A 13,925-nucleotide genomic window follows, 5' to 3' on the forward strand; every position below is an offset into this window, starting at 1 on the left:
GTCGCTCTGGCCTCGCCAGGGCCGGGGGCGGGAGGGGGCAGGGAAGGGGCAGGGAGGGCGCCGCTTCTTCTTTCAGTTTCTGGGATTCCTCCGACGCCGACGGCGCGGACGTGGGCGGCCTCAGGCAGCCGCGTGGATGCGAGAGCTTGCGGGGCGCTCCCCGCCGTCTGCGCGCCCCGAGCCCCCGGGTTTGGGGACGCCCATCCCCCACCCCTCCCTCTGGCAACCTGAGGACCAGCCACGCCGGCCTCTCGGCTGTTCAGGGAACACTCCAAGCTGCTCCCACGGCAGGGGCTTTGCCCTTGCGGGCCGCCTGGACTTTGTCCCTAACTCCCTCCCTCCTGGCCTTCAGGTTTCTGCTCAGATGCCACCTCCTCCGAGAAGCCTTTCTGGGTAACTTCATGCAAAAGAGCAAAACTTCATGCTTCCCCCCGCCCCCCCCTTTCCTGTTTCGATTCAGAGCACTTACTACACTGACATACTGCCCATTTCCATTTTTTTTTAAACAACGTGTCGTCTCCTTACCAGAATATTAGCCCCATGAGAGCAAGGGCTTGGCCTGTTGGGACAGGGCTCTGGCCCCAAGCCCTAGCCTGGCAACTGGCTTGCAGAGGGCCCTCCCTAAATACTTGGGTAGAAGCCCAACAGTCCCCGCCATGGGAGCCTGTGCGAGCCAGTGAGCGTCAGGTGCATATCTGCAGGGGTGTGTGACTGAGAGCCAGGGGCGGAGAGGACGGGCTTTGAGTGAGAACTGCGTTCAAATCCTGAGCAAGTGGACCCTCGGTCCTGACTCAGTTTCCTCCTGAGTGAAATGGGACCACAGGCTCTGCTGAGAGGGGATGTGGGATGAAGAGGTGTGGTGGGAGGGGATGTCGGGCCAGGAGGTTCAGAGGTTACAGAGCCGGTCCAAGGTCACAGGGCAGGTGGCCTCCAACCCAGACTGCAGGCTCAGGTTGGCGGGGCCAGTTGGTGGCCCAGATGCACAGATTCCAAGACCCAGAGGCCATGGCAAAGGCCACCAGCACTCTGAGAGCCACGAGTCCCCCTGGACTCCTGCGGGTGAGGTGGCCAAAGCATGCCGATTTGTGACCGTTACCATGACCGGTAATGTGGGTGGTTGTTCCTGGTTCTAAGGGCAGGGGGCACGTCCGCTATGCTGAGAGATTTGCTTGGCCCATCCCTTGTAGTCACTGGGAGGTCACCAGTCCTGGGTGTGGCCAGCCTTGCAAGGCCCTTCTCTGGTTATCTCCGTTACGCATCTAGAATCTTCCCACAGGGAGCCTGGCGGGCTGTTAAGTGTCTGCCTTTAGCTCAGGTCAGGATCCCAGGGTCCTGGGATCGAGTCCTGCTCCCTGCTCAGCGGGGCATCAGCTTCTCCCTCTGTCCCTCCCCCCACCCCACTCGTGCTCTCTCTCAAATAATAAATAAAATCCTCAAAAAATAAAATAAAATCTTCCCACGCAGGAGGATACAGTGCTCAGCAACACACAACATAGGGAAACTTCTAAAAACAAGGTGGAGGGACAGAAGGCAGACAAGAGAGCACACCTTTGGCAGGATGCCATGTAGACCAAGCTGAGAAACCCCCATCGCCCGTCTACACTGTTGGCAGGCAGGGTGACCTCTGGGGTGGGGACAGCGGTGACCGGAAGGGAGCAGGTGGGGGCAGCTGGGGTGTCCTTTCCTGATGAGGCTGCCACTTCTGCAAGTGTGCTCTTGGGAAATCTGCCCAGCCCCGGCACGCAGGGTTGCCGGGGCCCTTTTCTGGGGGTATGTTTGTGCTTCGATGGCTGCTCTCTGGTTGTCCCCTGGTCCCACACGGTGCTACCCTGAGGTCCCCGCCCGGTCCCCAGCCTGGCTCACCTGGGTGCAGCAGGATGGGCAGGGGAAGTCAGCGGGGCTGGTGGCCAGCGGGACCTCCTAGGCGCCGGGTCTGGGCACTTCCTTCCCTTTCTCCCGTGGTCTTTCCACTCTTGTGTAACAGGCCCTGGGCCAGGGCAGCCAGGGTCCCTTGCAGACACCAGTTGTCAGCTGCCACCTTGCCACTTCCCTCCTGTGGCCTTCCCGTACCTCGTCCCGTGGCACCAGCAGCCGGGGCATCCGTGGCACGAGACAAAGCGAAGTCCTGTTGTGGCTGGCAGTGACCTCTGTCGCTGAGCAGGCTCAAAGCCTTTGTGAGGCTGGGACAGGATGGACTTGAATGCATGTGTGAGACAAGCAAGTGATCAAAGGTTTAAATAAAAGGGGGGGGATGAGCTAAGTGAAGGAGTGAGATAATGAACAGGTATCAGGTTCTTTTTGCGGGGGGGGGGGCGACTTAAACTTTTTTTTTTTTTTAAGATTTTATTTATTTATTTGACAGACAGAGATCACAAGCAGGCAGAGAGGCAGGCAGAGAGAGAGGAGGAAGCAGGCTCCCCGCTGAGCAGAGAGCCCAATGTGGGGCTCGATCCCAGGACCCTGGGATCATGACCTGAGCCGAAGGCAGAGGCTTTAACCCACTGAGCCACCCAGGTGCCCCACGACTTAAACTTTTAAAAAAAGTTTTAAGACTTTATTGTGAAGCATACAGAAAACTGCAGAAAAATGTACAGTTTGGTGATTATCAGATCATAGTGATGAGGAAGTTGCTATCTGGGGCCTGGTCATCTGTGTACTGAAACAGCCGCCCAGGGTCCCCCCACTGCCCCTTGACGGCCTGCTGGAGGGACTGGCCCGGGGTCAGGAGAGCTTTGTATTTATGAACACCTCATCCTCAAGAGGACACTCTCAGGGACGTGCCACTATTTCCCCCCACTTTACAGATGTGGAAATGAGGCACAGAGCGGTAAACAGCTTGTACGGGAAGAGCTGGGATTTGAACCCGGGCAGTCCGGACCCCAGGCCCAGGCTCTCAACCACTGGGCTCCTCCACTCTGCCCTTGGTCATGAGAATGGATGATGAGCACGTCCGGGGATTCACGAGGGAGGAGTCCGCGGCGCCAACACCCCAAAGAAGGAGCTTCTCCAACCGGGCCCGGCTGGGAAGGAGGCAGGGCTTTCCCTTCTGGCCCTGTGGTGCTTCACGACTTTCCAGATGCCACCGTCTCCAGCGCCAGCCCTTCCCCACTGGGGCCGGGCTGGCCAGTTCCTCAACTAGGAAATCCCCAGGGCTGGGCCACGCAGATAGGCCAAGTGGAGACGGGTCTGACAACAGAGCCTGAGGCCCGGGCACGGCCCCCTGGGAGCTTGTGTCAAGAGAACGAGTCTAGGGCTTTCCAGGATGTGACAAATCAGCCGTGGTTCTGAGGCTGTTCTGTGTCCTTTCCGAACTGCTGTCCCTCCTTGGGTGGGGTCAGCAGACGGGGGACGCCCCGGGCCAGCCCTCAGCACCAGTTCTCTCCTGGTGCCCACCCTGGCAAGATCGGGGCCCCCGAGTTGCCACTGACTGGCAGGCAGCGGAACCACGTGGAGGGGACGCTGGCCGGGAAGGGTCAAGGCTCTTGACTGCAAGCGGGGGTCTGCACGCAGAAACGTGGGGTGCCGGATATCTGCGTCCCAAGGGACCACGAGTCTTATTTCTCAGGAAATTGGACCCGAAATGGACTCTGGGCGGGTCGGGAATGAACCCTGAGGCCTCGTCAGAAGGGAACCGGGTGCCTGAACTTGGGAGAGGGCTCGGGACACACCAGAGTCCCACCCTTGGAGTTTCTTCTCCCCGGGACCCGGGGCCTGGGGAGTGTGGGCTCCGACCCTCCTTTGGGCTGCAGGAGGCAGCGCCCCGGGGGAGGACACGTCCATGCCATCCACTGGACACACACACACACACACACATACACATACACACACCCGCCCCTGCTTAGGACTTGGGACTCCTCCATTTCTAGTTGGGAGCCCCTTGGCAAGTTAACTCGGAGCCTTAAGTGTTTTCACCTGCAAGACGGCCGGGACAGCTCCGTTCACGGGCTGTTGTGAGCGGGGCGGGGAGCCCTCCCCAGCTGCAGACTGTGCACAAGGACACCCCGAGGTCAGCAGAACGGAGGGGACACAGGTCCACTCCGAAGTCCGAGTCAGGGCGCTTTCTTGCTGTTGAACCTGGGCCTTGAGCGAGGGAAATGTCACATGAATGACAGCCTCCAGGCTCCCAGGGTAAGTCACCTGCGGCTGGGACAGAGGCTTTCCTGACAAGGTCAGGCAGAGGACAGAAACCAAGGTCATGGGCGCAGCCCAGGGCTTTCCTCAAGGCGCTGCAGCGTCCGGCAGACCCCGGCTGAGGGGTGGAATTTCGCAAGCCCACCTCCTCCCTGGTGGGCTGCCTGGGAGCCCTCAAGGCCTGGCCTGTGCCCGCCCCTCCACACCCACGGCCGGGCGGGCACCCCCTTGCCGGCGGGGCCCAGATGTGTCATGCAACGAAAGCCATTTGAAGCTCATCAGCTAACCGCAGAGGAGGAACCCAGCAGCGAGCGGCCACCGCGGGGGATTCTGTGGTGATCTTTGAGCTTGAAGCTAACTTCAGTTAATGAAGAAGTCGTGCCCCAGATGGAGTCGCCGGGGCTGGGCTGCCACCCACGGATCTGCCCAGCCCCAGGACGGCCAGAGGGGTGGTGGAGTCGGCGACTCAAGGACTTGGTTCCTCGGGCGCTTCCAAGGGGATGCAGCACGCGGGAGGCACAGGCGTGCAGCGAGGGGACAGGTCCCCTGCAGACAGGTGGCGTACGGAGGTGTGACGCGGCTCCTGTGCCCCTTGCAAAACCCCGTCTCACATCAAGCTCGGGGCCCGCTGGTCCCTTCCCAGGGCCAACAGGCCAACACCTGCTCTGGCTTCTGGGACCGCACCCCCCTAGGCTCCTCGCTCCGACCCCGCATTTTTGGAAGCCCTTGCCTGCTGTGTTTTCTGAAGGATTTTTCCAAAAAGGTCCTAGACCGGTCACCATAAGGGACTGAACTCAGTAGATGCTTCCAGGAAGCAGCTGCTTTCTCCGCCTCCGGTTGGATCTACCCCAAAGCTTTTACGGAAATGAGGGGGGATGTCCCCCGCGGGTCCCGCCCCACCCCCTGCCAAAGGCAAGGTCCTTGATGGGAGTCGTTACTGCCTCAGCAACTTGAGATCTTAGACAAGCAGAGACCGGGCGTGAGGCTCATGCTGCGAAACGCTTCTCAGCCCCCTGACCTTGCTCCTGAGAAGGAAATCCGGCAGGAAGCACCTTTACTAACCGGTGTTGTATCCTAACTGGACTCGACCACTCGACACACTTCCTTAAAATAAAACCACAAGGGGGGCGTGTCTCCGGGGTGGGGTGGGGCAGAACGGGGAGGTCTGGCGACACACTGACCACCGCTGATCTGATCGGAGTTAATGGAGGGGGGAGGAGAACCACAGGCCAATCCAATCTCCCTTGCTTTGTTATTTAACCCAGGACCTGGAGTGAGAAACCCCACTACTGGAGGGGCCAAGCTAGGCCTACGCACGGTACTTGTCACCAGGCCACCAGACCCCTAGGGGCCTGGATTTTCTACAACCAGATGCGAGCTTTCAAATCTGATGCTTGAGCCAAGAAGGCTGGCGGCCGCGCGGTAAGGCCCGGGAAGCCGCCCACCGATCACACGTGGGAGCACGGGTCCAGCTGCGGAGCCTGGTGCGGCAGCTTCTGGGGCGGCTGAGCGGAAGGGTGCACAGCCCTGTTTGTGCTCACCCCACTGGACCCCCAGGTCGGAGAGGCCAAGACAGCAGCCTCCAGGCCGTCTCGATTTCTGGAACCCTGTTCTCCTCTTGGTCCCCACCCCAGGGAAACCGAGTCATCCCTGGAGAACATTACCTTTCAAATACATCCATGTCCAGAAATCGGGGCTTCCACTTGGAAGGGACCCTTCAGTGTGTGACAACTGTCTACCCACTATTGGTTAAACCAGCCAACCACCCTGAACTTATTCAGACGGGGGCTTGCAGTGCTCAGTGTAATCTGGTCTAATTAACACTGTTTTTCTTCCCGACACATCTTTTTGGTCCTCAGTGGCGGTGACGGTGGGGCAGAAATGAGGCCGTAAGGATGCTCAGAGTAACCGAGAGGGAGCCAGCCGCCGGCCGCGGAGAGCAGCAGTGAGTGTACACTGAGGGCTTCAGACCGCTGCCCCTGGCGTCTCCGGCAGACCGGGGAGGGGGGTGTGACTAACAGTCAGCCTTTACTTCCTCATCTCTGGAGTCTCGAAGGGACGCCAGCCTGGGACGAGCGCACACCAAACACCCCTCGCCTCATACATCAGAGGGCGGGAACCCCCGGGAGCTCCCGTCGGATGTGCTCCCCGCCAGAAAGGGCAGGCGGACCTGGGCTCGGAGGCTTACATGTAGGCAGGGCAGGCCGATGCCAAGGTCTCTCAGGACAGACCCCCCCCGCTTCGGTCCAGCGCCGGCCCTTCCCCGGGTCCTCCCTCCCAAAGACTCCAGGAACTGGAGGGTGGGGAGCTGGGAAGGTGGGGGGCCGGGGGCCGGTCAGCAGTTGGCTGGACTCTGCGTGGGGGTCCTGAGTCCCAGTCCCGGGGTGTCCACTTGCGTGTACTGTTTTCCTGATGGAAATTTCCTCAAGGTTAACAGCTGTCCCGAAGCAGAGCTTGGACGTGGTCAACAAACGGTGTTCCTCATCACTACGGTCCCTGATAAAACCCGTTTAACAGAAACTTACGGAATAAGGAGGCCGTTTCAGAAACACTAAGCCTGTGGGAATTACTGACGAGACCTATTTGCGCCGTTTCATTCTCCCGTCAGTCCTCAGTGACCTGACAAAGATCTCGGCGGGGACACGGAGTCCCCCCCACTGCCTGTGAGGGTCCCGCCATCTGTGGCCCCGTTTATGTGCCCACTGCCCGCCCGCTCGCCGACCCCGGGAGCCGAGGGCTTCAGGTTTGGGCCACCGGGGCTGGGATCCCCCCTCCCTCAACAAAGCCAGGGCGGCCCTCTGGGCAGGGAGGCCATCTGGAAAGGCAGAACCCTCGCAGGGGCCTGGCGCTAACAGGCGGGAAGGTTCTGGAGACCCGCGGTGAGCGGTAAGAACCGCGCGTTTCACCAGCTGCTCCTCCAGGACGGGCCGGGACGGCGCCCCCCGCCCCCCGGGAGAGCCGGCACTTCTGGAAACTAGGCTTGCTGGGTCACGAGGGAAGGGGGACCGGCCAGGAGAGCGTTCCCTAGACCTTTCCAAAGTGACGAGGTGGCCGTCGCGCGGACTCTGGGCGGTCTGTCCAGGGTACACACGCTCGGCAGGTGTGACATCAGACAAGGACAAGCAGAGGCTGACAACACGAGGAGCCGGGAAGCGCGTGGGGCGCTCAGGTCGGACAGATAGCACGGCTCCCTGCTGCGCCTGGAATCCCGGGTCCGGAATCCCGGTCCATAATCCCGGGTCCCTAATCCCGGGGTCCGTAATCCCGGGTCCGTAATCCCCGGTCCATAATCCCGGGTCCGGAATCCCCGGTCCATAATCCCGGGTCCGGAATCCCGGGGTCCGTAATCCCGGGTCCATAATCCCGGGTCCGGAATCCCGGGGTCTGCCACGTGTTAGGCGCAGGTGCTCAATTCCTTTTGAACGCGGCCGTTGGACGGCGCTTTCGGGAACGGCGGGGATGGGCGCTGGGGACAAGGGCACAAGGCCGAGCTCGGGCCGCGCCCACCTCAGGAAGGCCTCCGAGGAAGCAGGAGACCTGCCGGAGCGGCCGGCACCCCGTCGGCGGGCGGGCGGGCAGCCCTGCCTTCCCTGAGCACACACGGGTCGCGGAGAGGGGAGAGGCAGAGGCCACGCTGCGAGGACAGAAAAAAGAAAAAAAAAAGCGTGTGTGGCCCCCACGTGACCTGCGCGCGCGCACGTGCTCACCCGGGGCGGGAGCCGGCGCGGGGGGCGGGGCTCGGGCCGCCCAGACCCGCGCCGCCCGGCCCGCACCGCCCTCAGCTACCGCCGAGCCCCCGCACCCCGTCCCCACACGCGACCACGAAAACACCTTCGGAAGAAATGAATTAGTGTGTGAAAGGCATGGATGGATTTTATTTATTACCCTATATCTACAATTTAATTTGAGGTAAAATATAAGCAACACATAAAAATGCCTATTTCTGCTACCATGTAATATAATTCTCCATCGTGAATATTGTGATAAAGCTAACGAAGACTCTATGCCATCACGTACTCTAGCTTCTCATAGCTGGTATTTTACAACTCTCGCTGTCTGCGAAATCCAACCGCCGAAGACCCTCCCACTGGGGGCGCGGGGTACCGGAGGGCGAGCCCTGAGCTCCGGCCGCACGCCCCGCACCCGAGTTCCAAAACGGCGACGGCGACGGAACCCCTGCAGGCTGATCCGAGCTGGCGGCGATCCAGAAACCCACAGCACCACGGGTTCCGGGAGAGCGAGGCTTGAGCGTCTGTCCCCGGGGCCCGGCCCAACCCTCGCACCTGACCCGACGCCGCTGGGCCGCCCCCGCGTGTCACTTGGATGCGACGTCACCGTGGAAGAGACTCCCGGTACCGTGTCTCTAGGCCACACGCTGACACACTAACCTCTCACCGGCTTGTTAGGGATCCAGAGGGTGGTTTTTTAATTAGGATTAAAAAAAAAACCAAAAAACATAGGAACCATGATAGATCACTTAGGAAAAGGTTTAGTCAAATATACAGATACTAAGTGTTCACTCCGTCGTCAAGGAGAGCCGTGAACAAAAGGGTCACTTAAATGATTTTTCAAATAGAAAAACTGAAAGGACTGTACGATCACAGGTGTTGCTTCACCGCAGGAGTTGAGATGTTCCAGTGGGAGAGATCTTCGCTTGATTGGAAAATAAACACCGTTAGCCGAAGGCTCCGCCGATACGTAAAAAATCTGATGAGATTCATCCCTGTCATTTTCCCTGTCGTTTTCCAGCATTGCTGTAAAATCCTTATAATACATTCCGAAGTAAACCAGCCATTCCGAATCTACAGTCACTCTGCTCTTTAATTCAATTCACAGAACTGCTGAAAAAGTAGACATTTCTATCTAAAAGTAGAAAAAAAGGTTTGTATAGAAGGTATTTCTGTTATACAAGTATATTACACGGCTTGGGGCAGTAACAGGTCCGAAAAGCTCTTCTCACCCACTGACACTTTAGGCTACAAAAGGAGACAAAACAGACAAGCGAGAAACCAGGTTATTCCGGATACAGGACGTTAACACTGGCAAAAGCCAAACTCAATCAGCACTAAGTCCATGAACGGACGGTAAACGGCAAATTCCCAGACAAGAAAAGGTCTCTGTATAAAAAAGCGCGCCAGCAGGTGCAGATCGGAGCACCTACTGTGAAGTAAGACCCTGACCCCACAGCCACCATCACTATTCAACAGCTCGGCCTTAGCGAGGTTCGACGGGATCAAAGAACCAAGCGGGCAGACTCCTGGTGTAGAGCTGCCTCTCCTGTTAACAACCCGACCAAGTTCAAGGCTGCAGGTTCATTACGCAAGATGCCCAGTGGACTGTGCATCTCAGCCAGACTCGGCAATGCTATTTTTGTCAGTGCAGTGATACGGGCTCGGAGTGTACTCCAATGGAGGGGGTGAGATTTACCCTATAGATTAGAAACAAAACATTTTCCTTTTAGGACAAAAGAGCTTTTACATTTTTGACTCACAAATACTGATCTAAGGAACATCCCTCTGTTTGATCCTCTAACTCAAAGCACCCAGTAGGGCTTACGCGTGACCTCCTATGACCTGATGGTGGGGGGCACCATTTGTGGCCGAAGCAGGGAAAACACACTAGCTTCTGAACGCGCAGGCGGGTGCAGACGAACACGAGATGGCATCCCGGACACAGAAGCTGATTTACCCTAGGAGGGGAAGAGGTCTACCACGTAGGGTCTGGTTCTTGCTTGATCTGAGAGTTTCCATCAGTCTCCTTTATTTCTATCAAGAAAAACAAAAGGGAACTGGTAAATTGCACTATGAATGCAAATCTGTAGGATTATAAACCCACTCCTACCAAACTCCGCACTGAAATGATTTCATAGGAACCGTAAGACACTGAAGATAACATTGCCAGAGACAACGGTCCTCCAGCAATCAGTTCTAAATTGTGTTACTGAAAAATCTCAAGGTAACAAACACTTACTACTTATCTGTTTAAAAATCTGGGTTAGAAAGTAGTCATTGCACTGGTTCAGGATTCATTAAGAGTCACATGGGGAAAACAGAGCAGAAGAACCACAAGTCACTGCTAACACGACCGTTTCTGGATGTAAACGACAGAACCGATTCCCCCAGAGACAAAAGAAATGCAACCACAGGGACTTAGGGAAATGGCGTGGAAACCACACTTGATCTTTTGTCCTGAGGACATTCTTTTTTTTTTTTTTAAAGATTTTATTTATTTATTTGACAGACAGAGATCACAAGCAGGCAGAGAGGCAGGCAGAGAGAGAGGGACAAGCAGACTCCCCGCTGAGCAGAGAGCCCTATGCGGGGCTCGACCCCAGGACCCTGAGGTCATGACCTGAGCCGAAGGCAGAGGCTTAACCCACTGAGCCACCCAGGTGCCCCATCCTGAGGACATTCTTAAGGGACTTCAGTGTCTGGCAGCTGGACTAACCCTTTTTACCTTCTGTCGCAGGAACCTCCAACTGGCTGGGCTCAGCTGATTCTGAAGAAAAACACAGGAAGATTTACTCTAACACTGTTCTAAAGTCGCTCTCACTTACTTAAAGGGCCTAGAGGAAGCAAGGACAAAGTTCTCCAGAGAATGTACACAAAGACAAGTCCCAGATCCAATAGCAGCCACAGCGTCTTGCGCTTAAACGTGATGATCCACCAGACTCCCCCCCAAATCTCCTTACGGACACGTATTAAGTTACCTCACGCACCCCAAGTCTTAAATAACAACCGTAATTAACACAGCTCTAACAAGAAAGAAGTTCCTTTTCAGGTCTCTCCCACCATCCTGTGGATTCCTTTTTGATAAAATAAAAGCCTTTCATTGTTTTCAACTGGATCACGGTGGCCGGCCTCCAGGCTGGTTTCTAAGAATGTTTCAAGTCACAATTTACACCCGACACAACTAGGCTAACGAGCCTCTGACATGAATGGCGTAAAGGGGTAAAGTTAGAAAGACACACTCGTCGCTAAAAAAATTACTACACTCTACAACACTGGCCTCCTAGGGTTCCTGACCTCCTTTCTGCCTGAGTGGGACGGGGGGGGTCAAATGACATGTGGCCCACAGCTCTCACTTAGGACCCAGGGCTTGAGCACGTACAGGCCTCCGAACACGGGAGTCAAACGCACGAAGTCTGGGTGTGTAAATGACTTTCCCCGAAGTCAGCACATGTAAGCAAGTGAGGCCCCCCTCATTTCATGCAACCCACTGTATCGCGAAAGTCGGGGTATTTCTGTTTGACCTGCTTGATTTACCTTGTATCACTGGGCCTTCTGACTCATTCTGATCAACCAACTCTGAAAACAAAAGCAGATTCATTTTAACAGTAACACAACGACAGGCGGTCACAACGGAAAAGCACGTTTACAGACGTTCTCTACTGGGCTGCTTTGACCTTGCCGCAAAGGCAAGATTTTCCTGATGACAAGAAGGGAACGCGGATGAAGAGCTCTGGTGCGTCCCGCAGAGTGACTCATTCAGGAAGTTCTAGCACACACCACCACGCGGCTCCCTGGCGTGGCGAAAGCGGACTGTCACCAAGTGCAGCGAAAATCTGCGAAGCAAGGCCTAGCTTCTCCTTCCTTACCGACACTGCTGGGGACCACGTACTGGCCAGGGCAGACACGATAATAAAAACACAACCTTCAGAGAGGGAGTGCACGGTTTAGGGGTACAACCAAATGAGTATGTTTCATGACAGAGGGAAACCCCAGACTTCGGAAGCAGAAGGTAACAAAACCTATGGCTCTGAAGCACGAAGGCCCCAAAGAGCGCAACCAGCGCAACGCGGCACGGGGGGGCGGGGGCACCGACGGTGACGGCCGGACTGCCCGGGGGGGGGCCCTCTGCTGCTCCAGGGGCCCCCAAAACTCCAGAACATGACACTGGAGAGGCGTCCGCTCTCCCAGTGCACACCCGGAAGCGAGTACTGAGCGCAGACGGGTGTCAGAGTCAGGACAGCAACCAGAAGAGAGCTCTGACGGTACTGGGGGGACGAGAACTCTCACTTCTGAAAAACGTTCACGAAGTACTGGCTGAAAATACGATTTTAAATGTTACGAACGTCAGGGAACTGGAAAACCACGTGTATCTGTCGGGGCAACAACACATGGGGGCCCAACCTGCGCCAGACACGGGCTCAGACCAAGAGCAGCGAGCAGCAGTCACGCGGCAGTCACGCCGAATCCAGACTGTCCTTAGGAGCGCGCCGAGCAGGCTCCAGGTTGGGCTCAACACGCTTTCTCACCAGGCGCTAGTCAACGGATCTCAGGCTCTGCAGGTCCCAGCGGTCTCTCGCGGCCTGCCAGCCCCGCCCGAAGCAAGGAAGCCAGGAATGTTCTAATGAAGCTTTATTTACAAACAAGCAGGAGCTCGCGGACCCCTATGTAAGATGTCTGACGCCAAGTGAGTCATTTAAGCTGCTCAGAGACTCTCCAAAGGGGGACTAGTATCAGCATCTGATGAAGGAACAGCCTGGGATTTTAACGGCCAAGCACCTAACCCCGTTTTACTTGTAGAAAAGCGCCTGGTGCGCTGGCAGTGGGGCTAAAACACCAAAACGTAATGTGACGTACAACACCACATTCTGTGAGCCAAGAGCCCGCGCACCGTCTCCCACTCCCCAGAAAAGAAGAAAGGAAAAGATTTCATGAAATCTACTCACGGTTATTAATCACAAGTCCTGGAAATGGTCTAAAGAGAGAAACAAATTATACAACAGTTAATTTTTGCTCTACGAGAATTTACACATATATTCGGTTTACTGAACTAGTATTTAACTCACGTCACTTACGTGTTAGAATGAGCAATGTTATCCAACTACGTTTCAATCTTACACTTTTTAATCTATGAACAGACAGACATATGAGTAACTACCACAGACCATCACCAGAAAAGGCCGCACTAAAGATGGTGAACACCACAAGAGCCAAGAAAAAAGAACACAGGAATTTCAGTGTCGGGGCCTAGTGGAAACGCGCTTTTACCCCGACCCCTGGAGAAGAGCACAGACCCTGGGCATGGCTTAAGTGGGACAAAAATGGGGTTTTTAGGGAAAGGGCACTGGCAGAAGATAAGCGCAGGACGGAAAGCCTCGGGAGGTTACCGCATGAGCTATTCCGAGAGCCGGTCTGAAGTGACGGGTACTAGAAACCGTGAACTTAACAGTGGACGTGCTGGGAAGATTTAGCGACAGGGATGGTTTGGGGAGCTGCAAGGGTGAAGACTACAAGGACTCTTGGTCAGGCGGACGGAAAAGAGGACGCCTGCTAGACGCCTCCTGGGACACACAGCATCAACAAACGTAACCTCGCGACGCAGGCGAGAGTACGGGAAAAATCATCATCCCCGTTCCGTGATCAGGAGCCCATTCTCAAAGGGGACGAGCACAGCTCGTCAGGTACAGGCAAGGAGACAGAATGACCTGGCTGACTTGGGATCCGAGCCCTATCTGCCCTGAGGCTGGGCTGACACTCCCAAGGCACGGGCTAGCCACCGTTTTCTGTCCTGGGTGAGCCGCTAAGTACTTTCGGCTTTGCGGACCATCCTGTCTCTGCCCCAGCTGCTCCGCTGCACCCTGCAAGCTGAAAGCAGCGGCAGGCGCTGTGCACCACCAACTGCACTGCCGTGTTCTAAAAAGGCTTTATAAGAACAGGCAGCGGCCTGCAAAGGTTCGCTAACCCCCTGCCTTCAAAACCGGACAACTAGGAGTCAGCCTAGGGAAAAGAGAATCTCACGGTAGAAGAACTCAAGGGTGTTGTGTGTCCCCTTCCTGCATGGAAAAC

General features: G+C 56.3%; 1 protein-coding gene across 11 annotated transcripts in view; it reads right to left on the minus strand.

The window, feature by feature from the left end:
* Positions 1-8,602: 8,602 nt before the first annotated feature.
* Positions 8,603-13,925, minus strand: part of GTF2I (general transcription factor IIi) — a 101,685-nt gene continuing 96,362 nt past the window's right edge. For 6 of the 11 annotated variants that reach the window (XM_032872408.1, XM_032872403.1, XM_032872405.1 and 3 more), the window contains 5 exons: positions 12,806-12,834; positions 11,397-11,438; positions 10,588-10,629; positions 9,820-9,896; positions 8,603-9,107 (listed from right to left, as the gene is read on the minus strand). In XM_032872408.1, the coding sequence (XP_032728299.1) occupies positions 9,838-9,896; positions 10,588-10,629; positions 11,397-11,438; positions 12,806-12,834 (172 nt within the window). In that variant the 3' untranslated portion in view covers positions 8,603-9,107; positions 9,820-9,837. Of the gene's footprint in view, positions 9,108-9,819; positions 9,897-10,578; positions 10,630-11,396; positions 11,439-12,805; positions 12,835-13,925 lie in introns of all 11 variants that reach the window. The other 5 variants (XM_032872406.1, XM_032872401.1, XM_032872398.1 and 2 more) reach the window with 1 other exon arrangement.

Source organism: Lontra canadensis, unplaced genomic scaffold (assembly GCF_010015895.1).
Source record: "Lontra canadensis isolate GAN:19392208 unplaced genomic scaffold, GSC_riverotter_1.0 scaffold45, whole genome shotgun sequence".
Lineage (NCBI taxonomy): Eukaryota > Metazoa > Chordata > Mammalia > Carnivora > Mustelidae > Lontra > Lontra canadensis.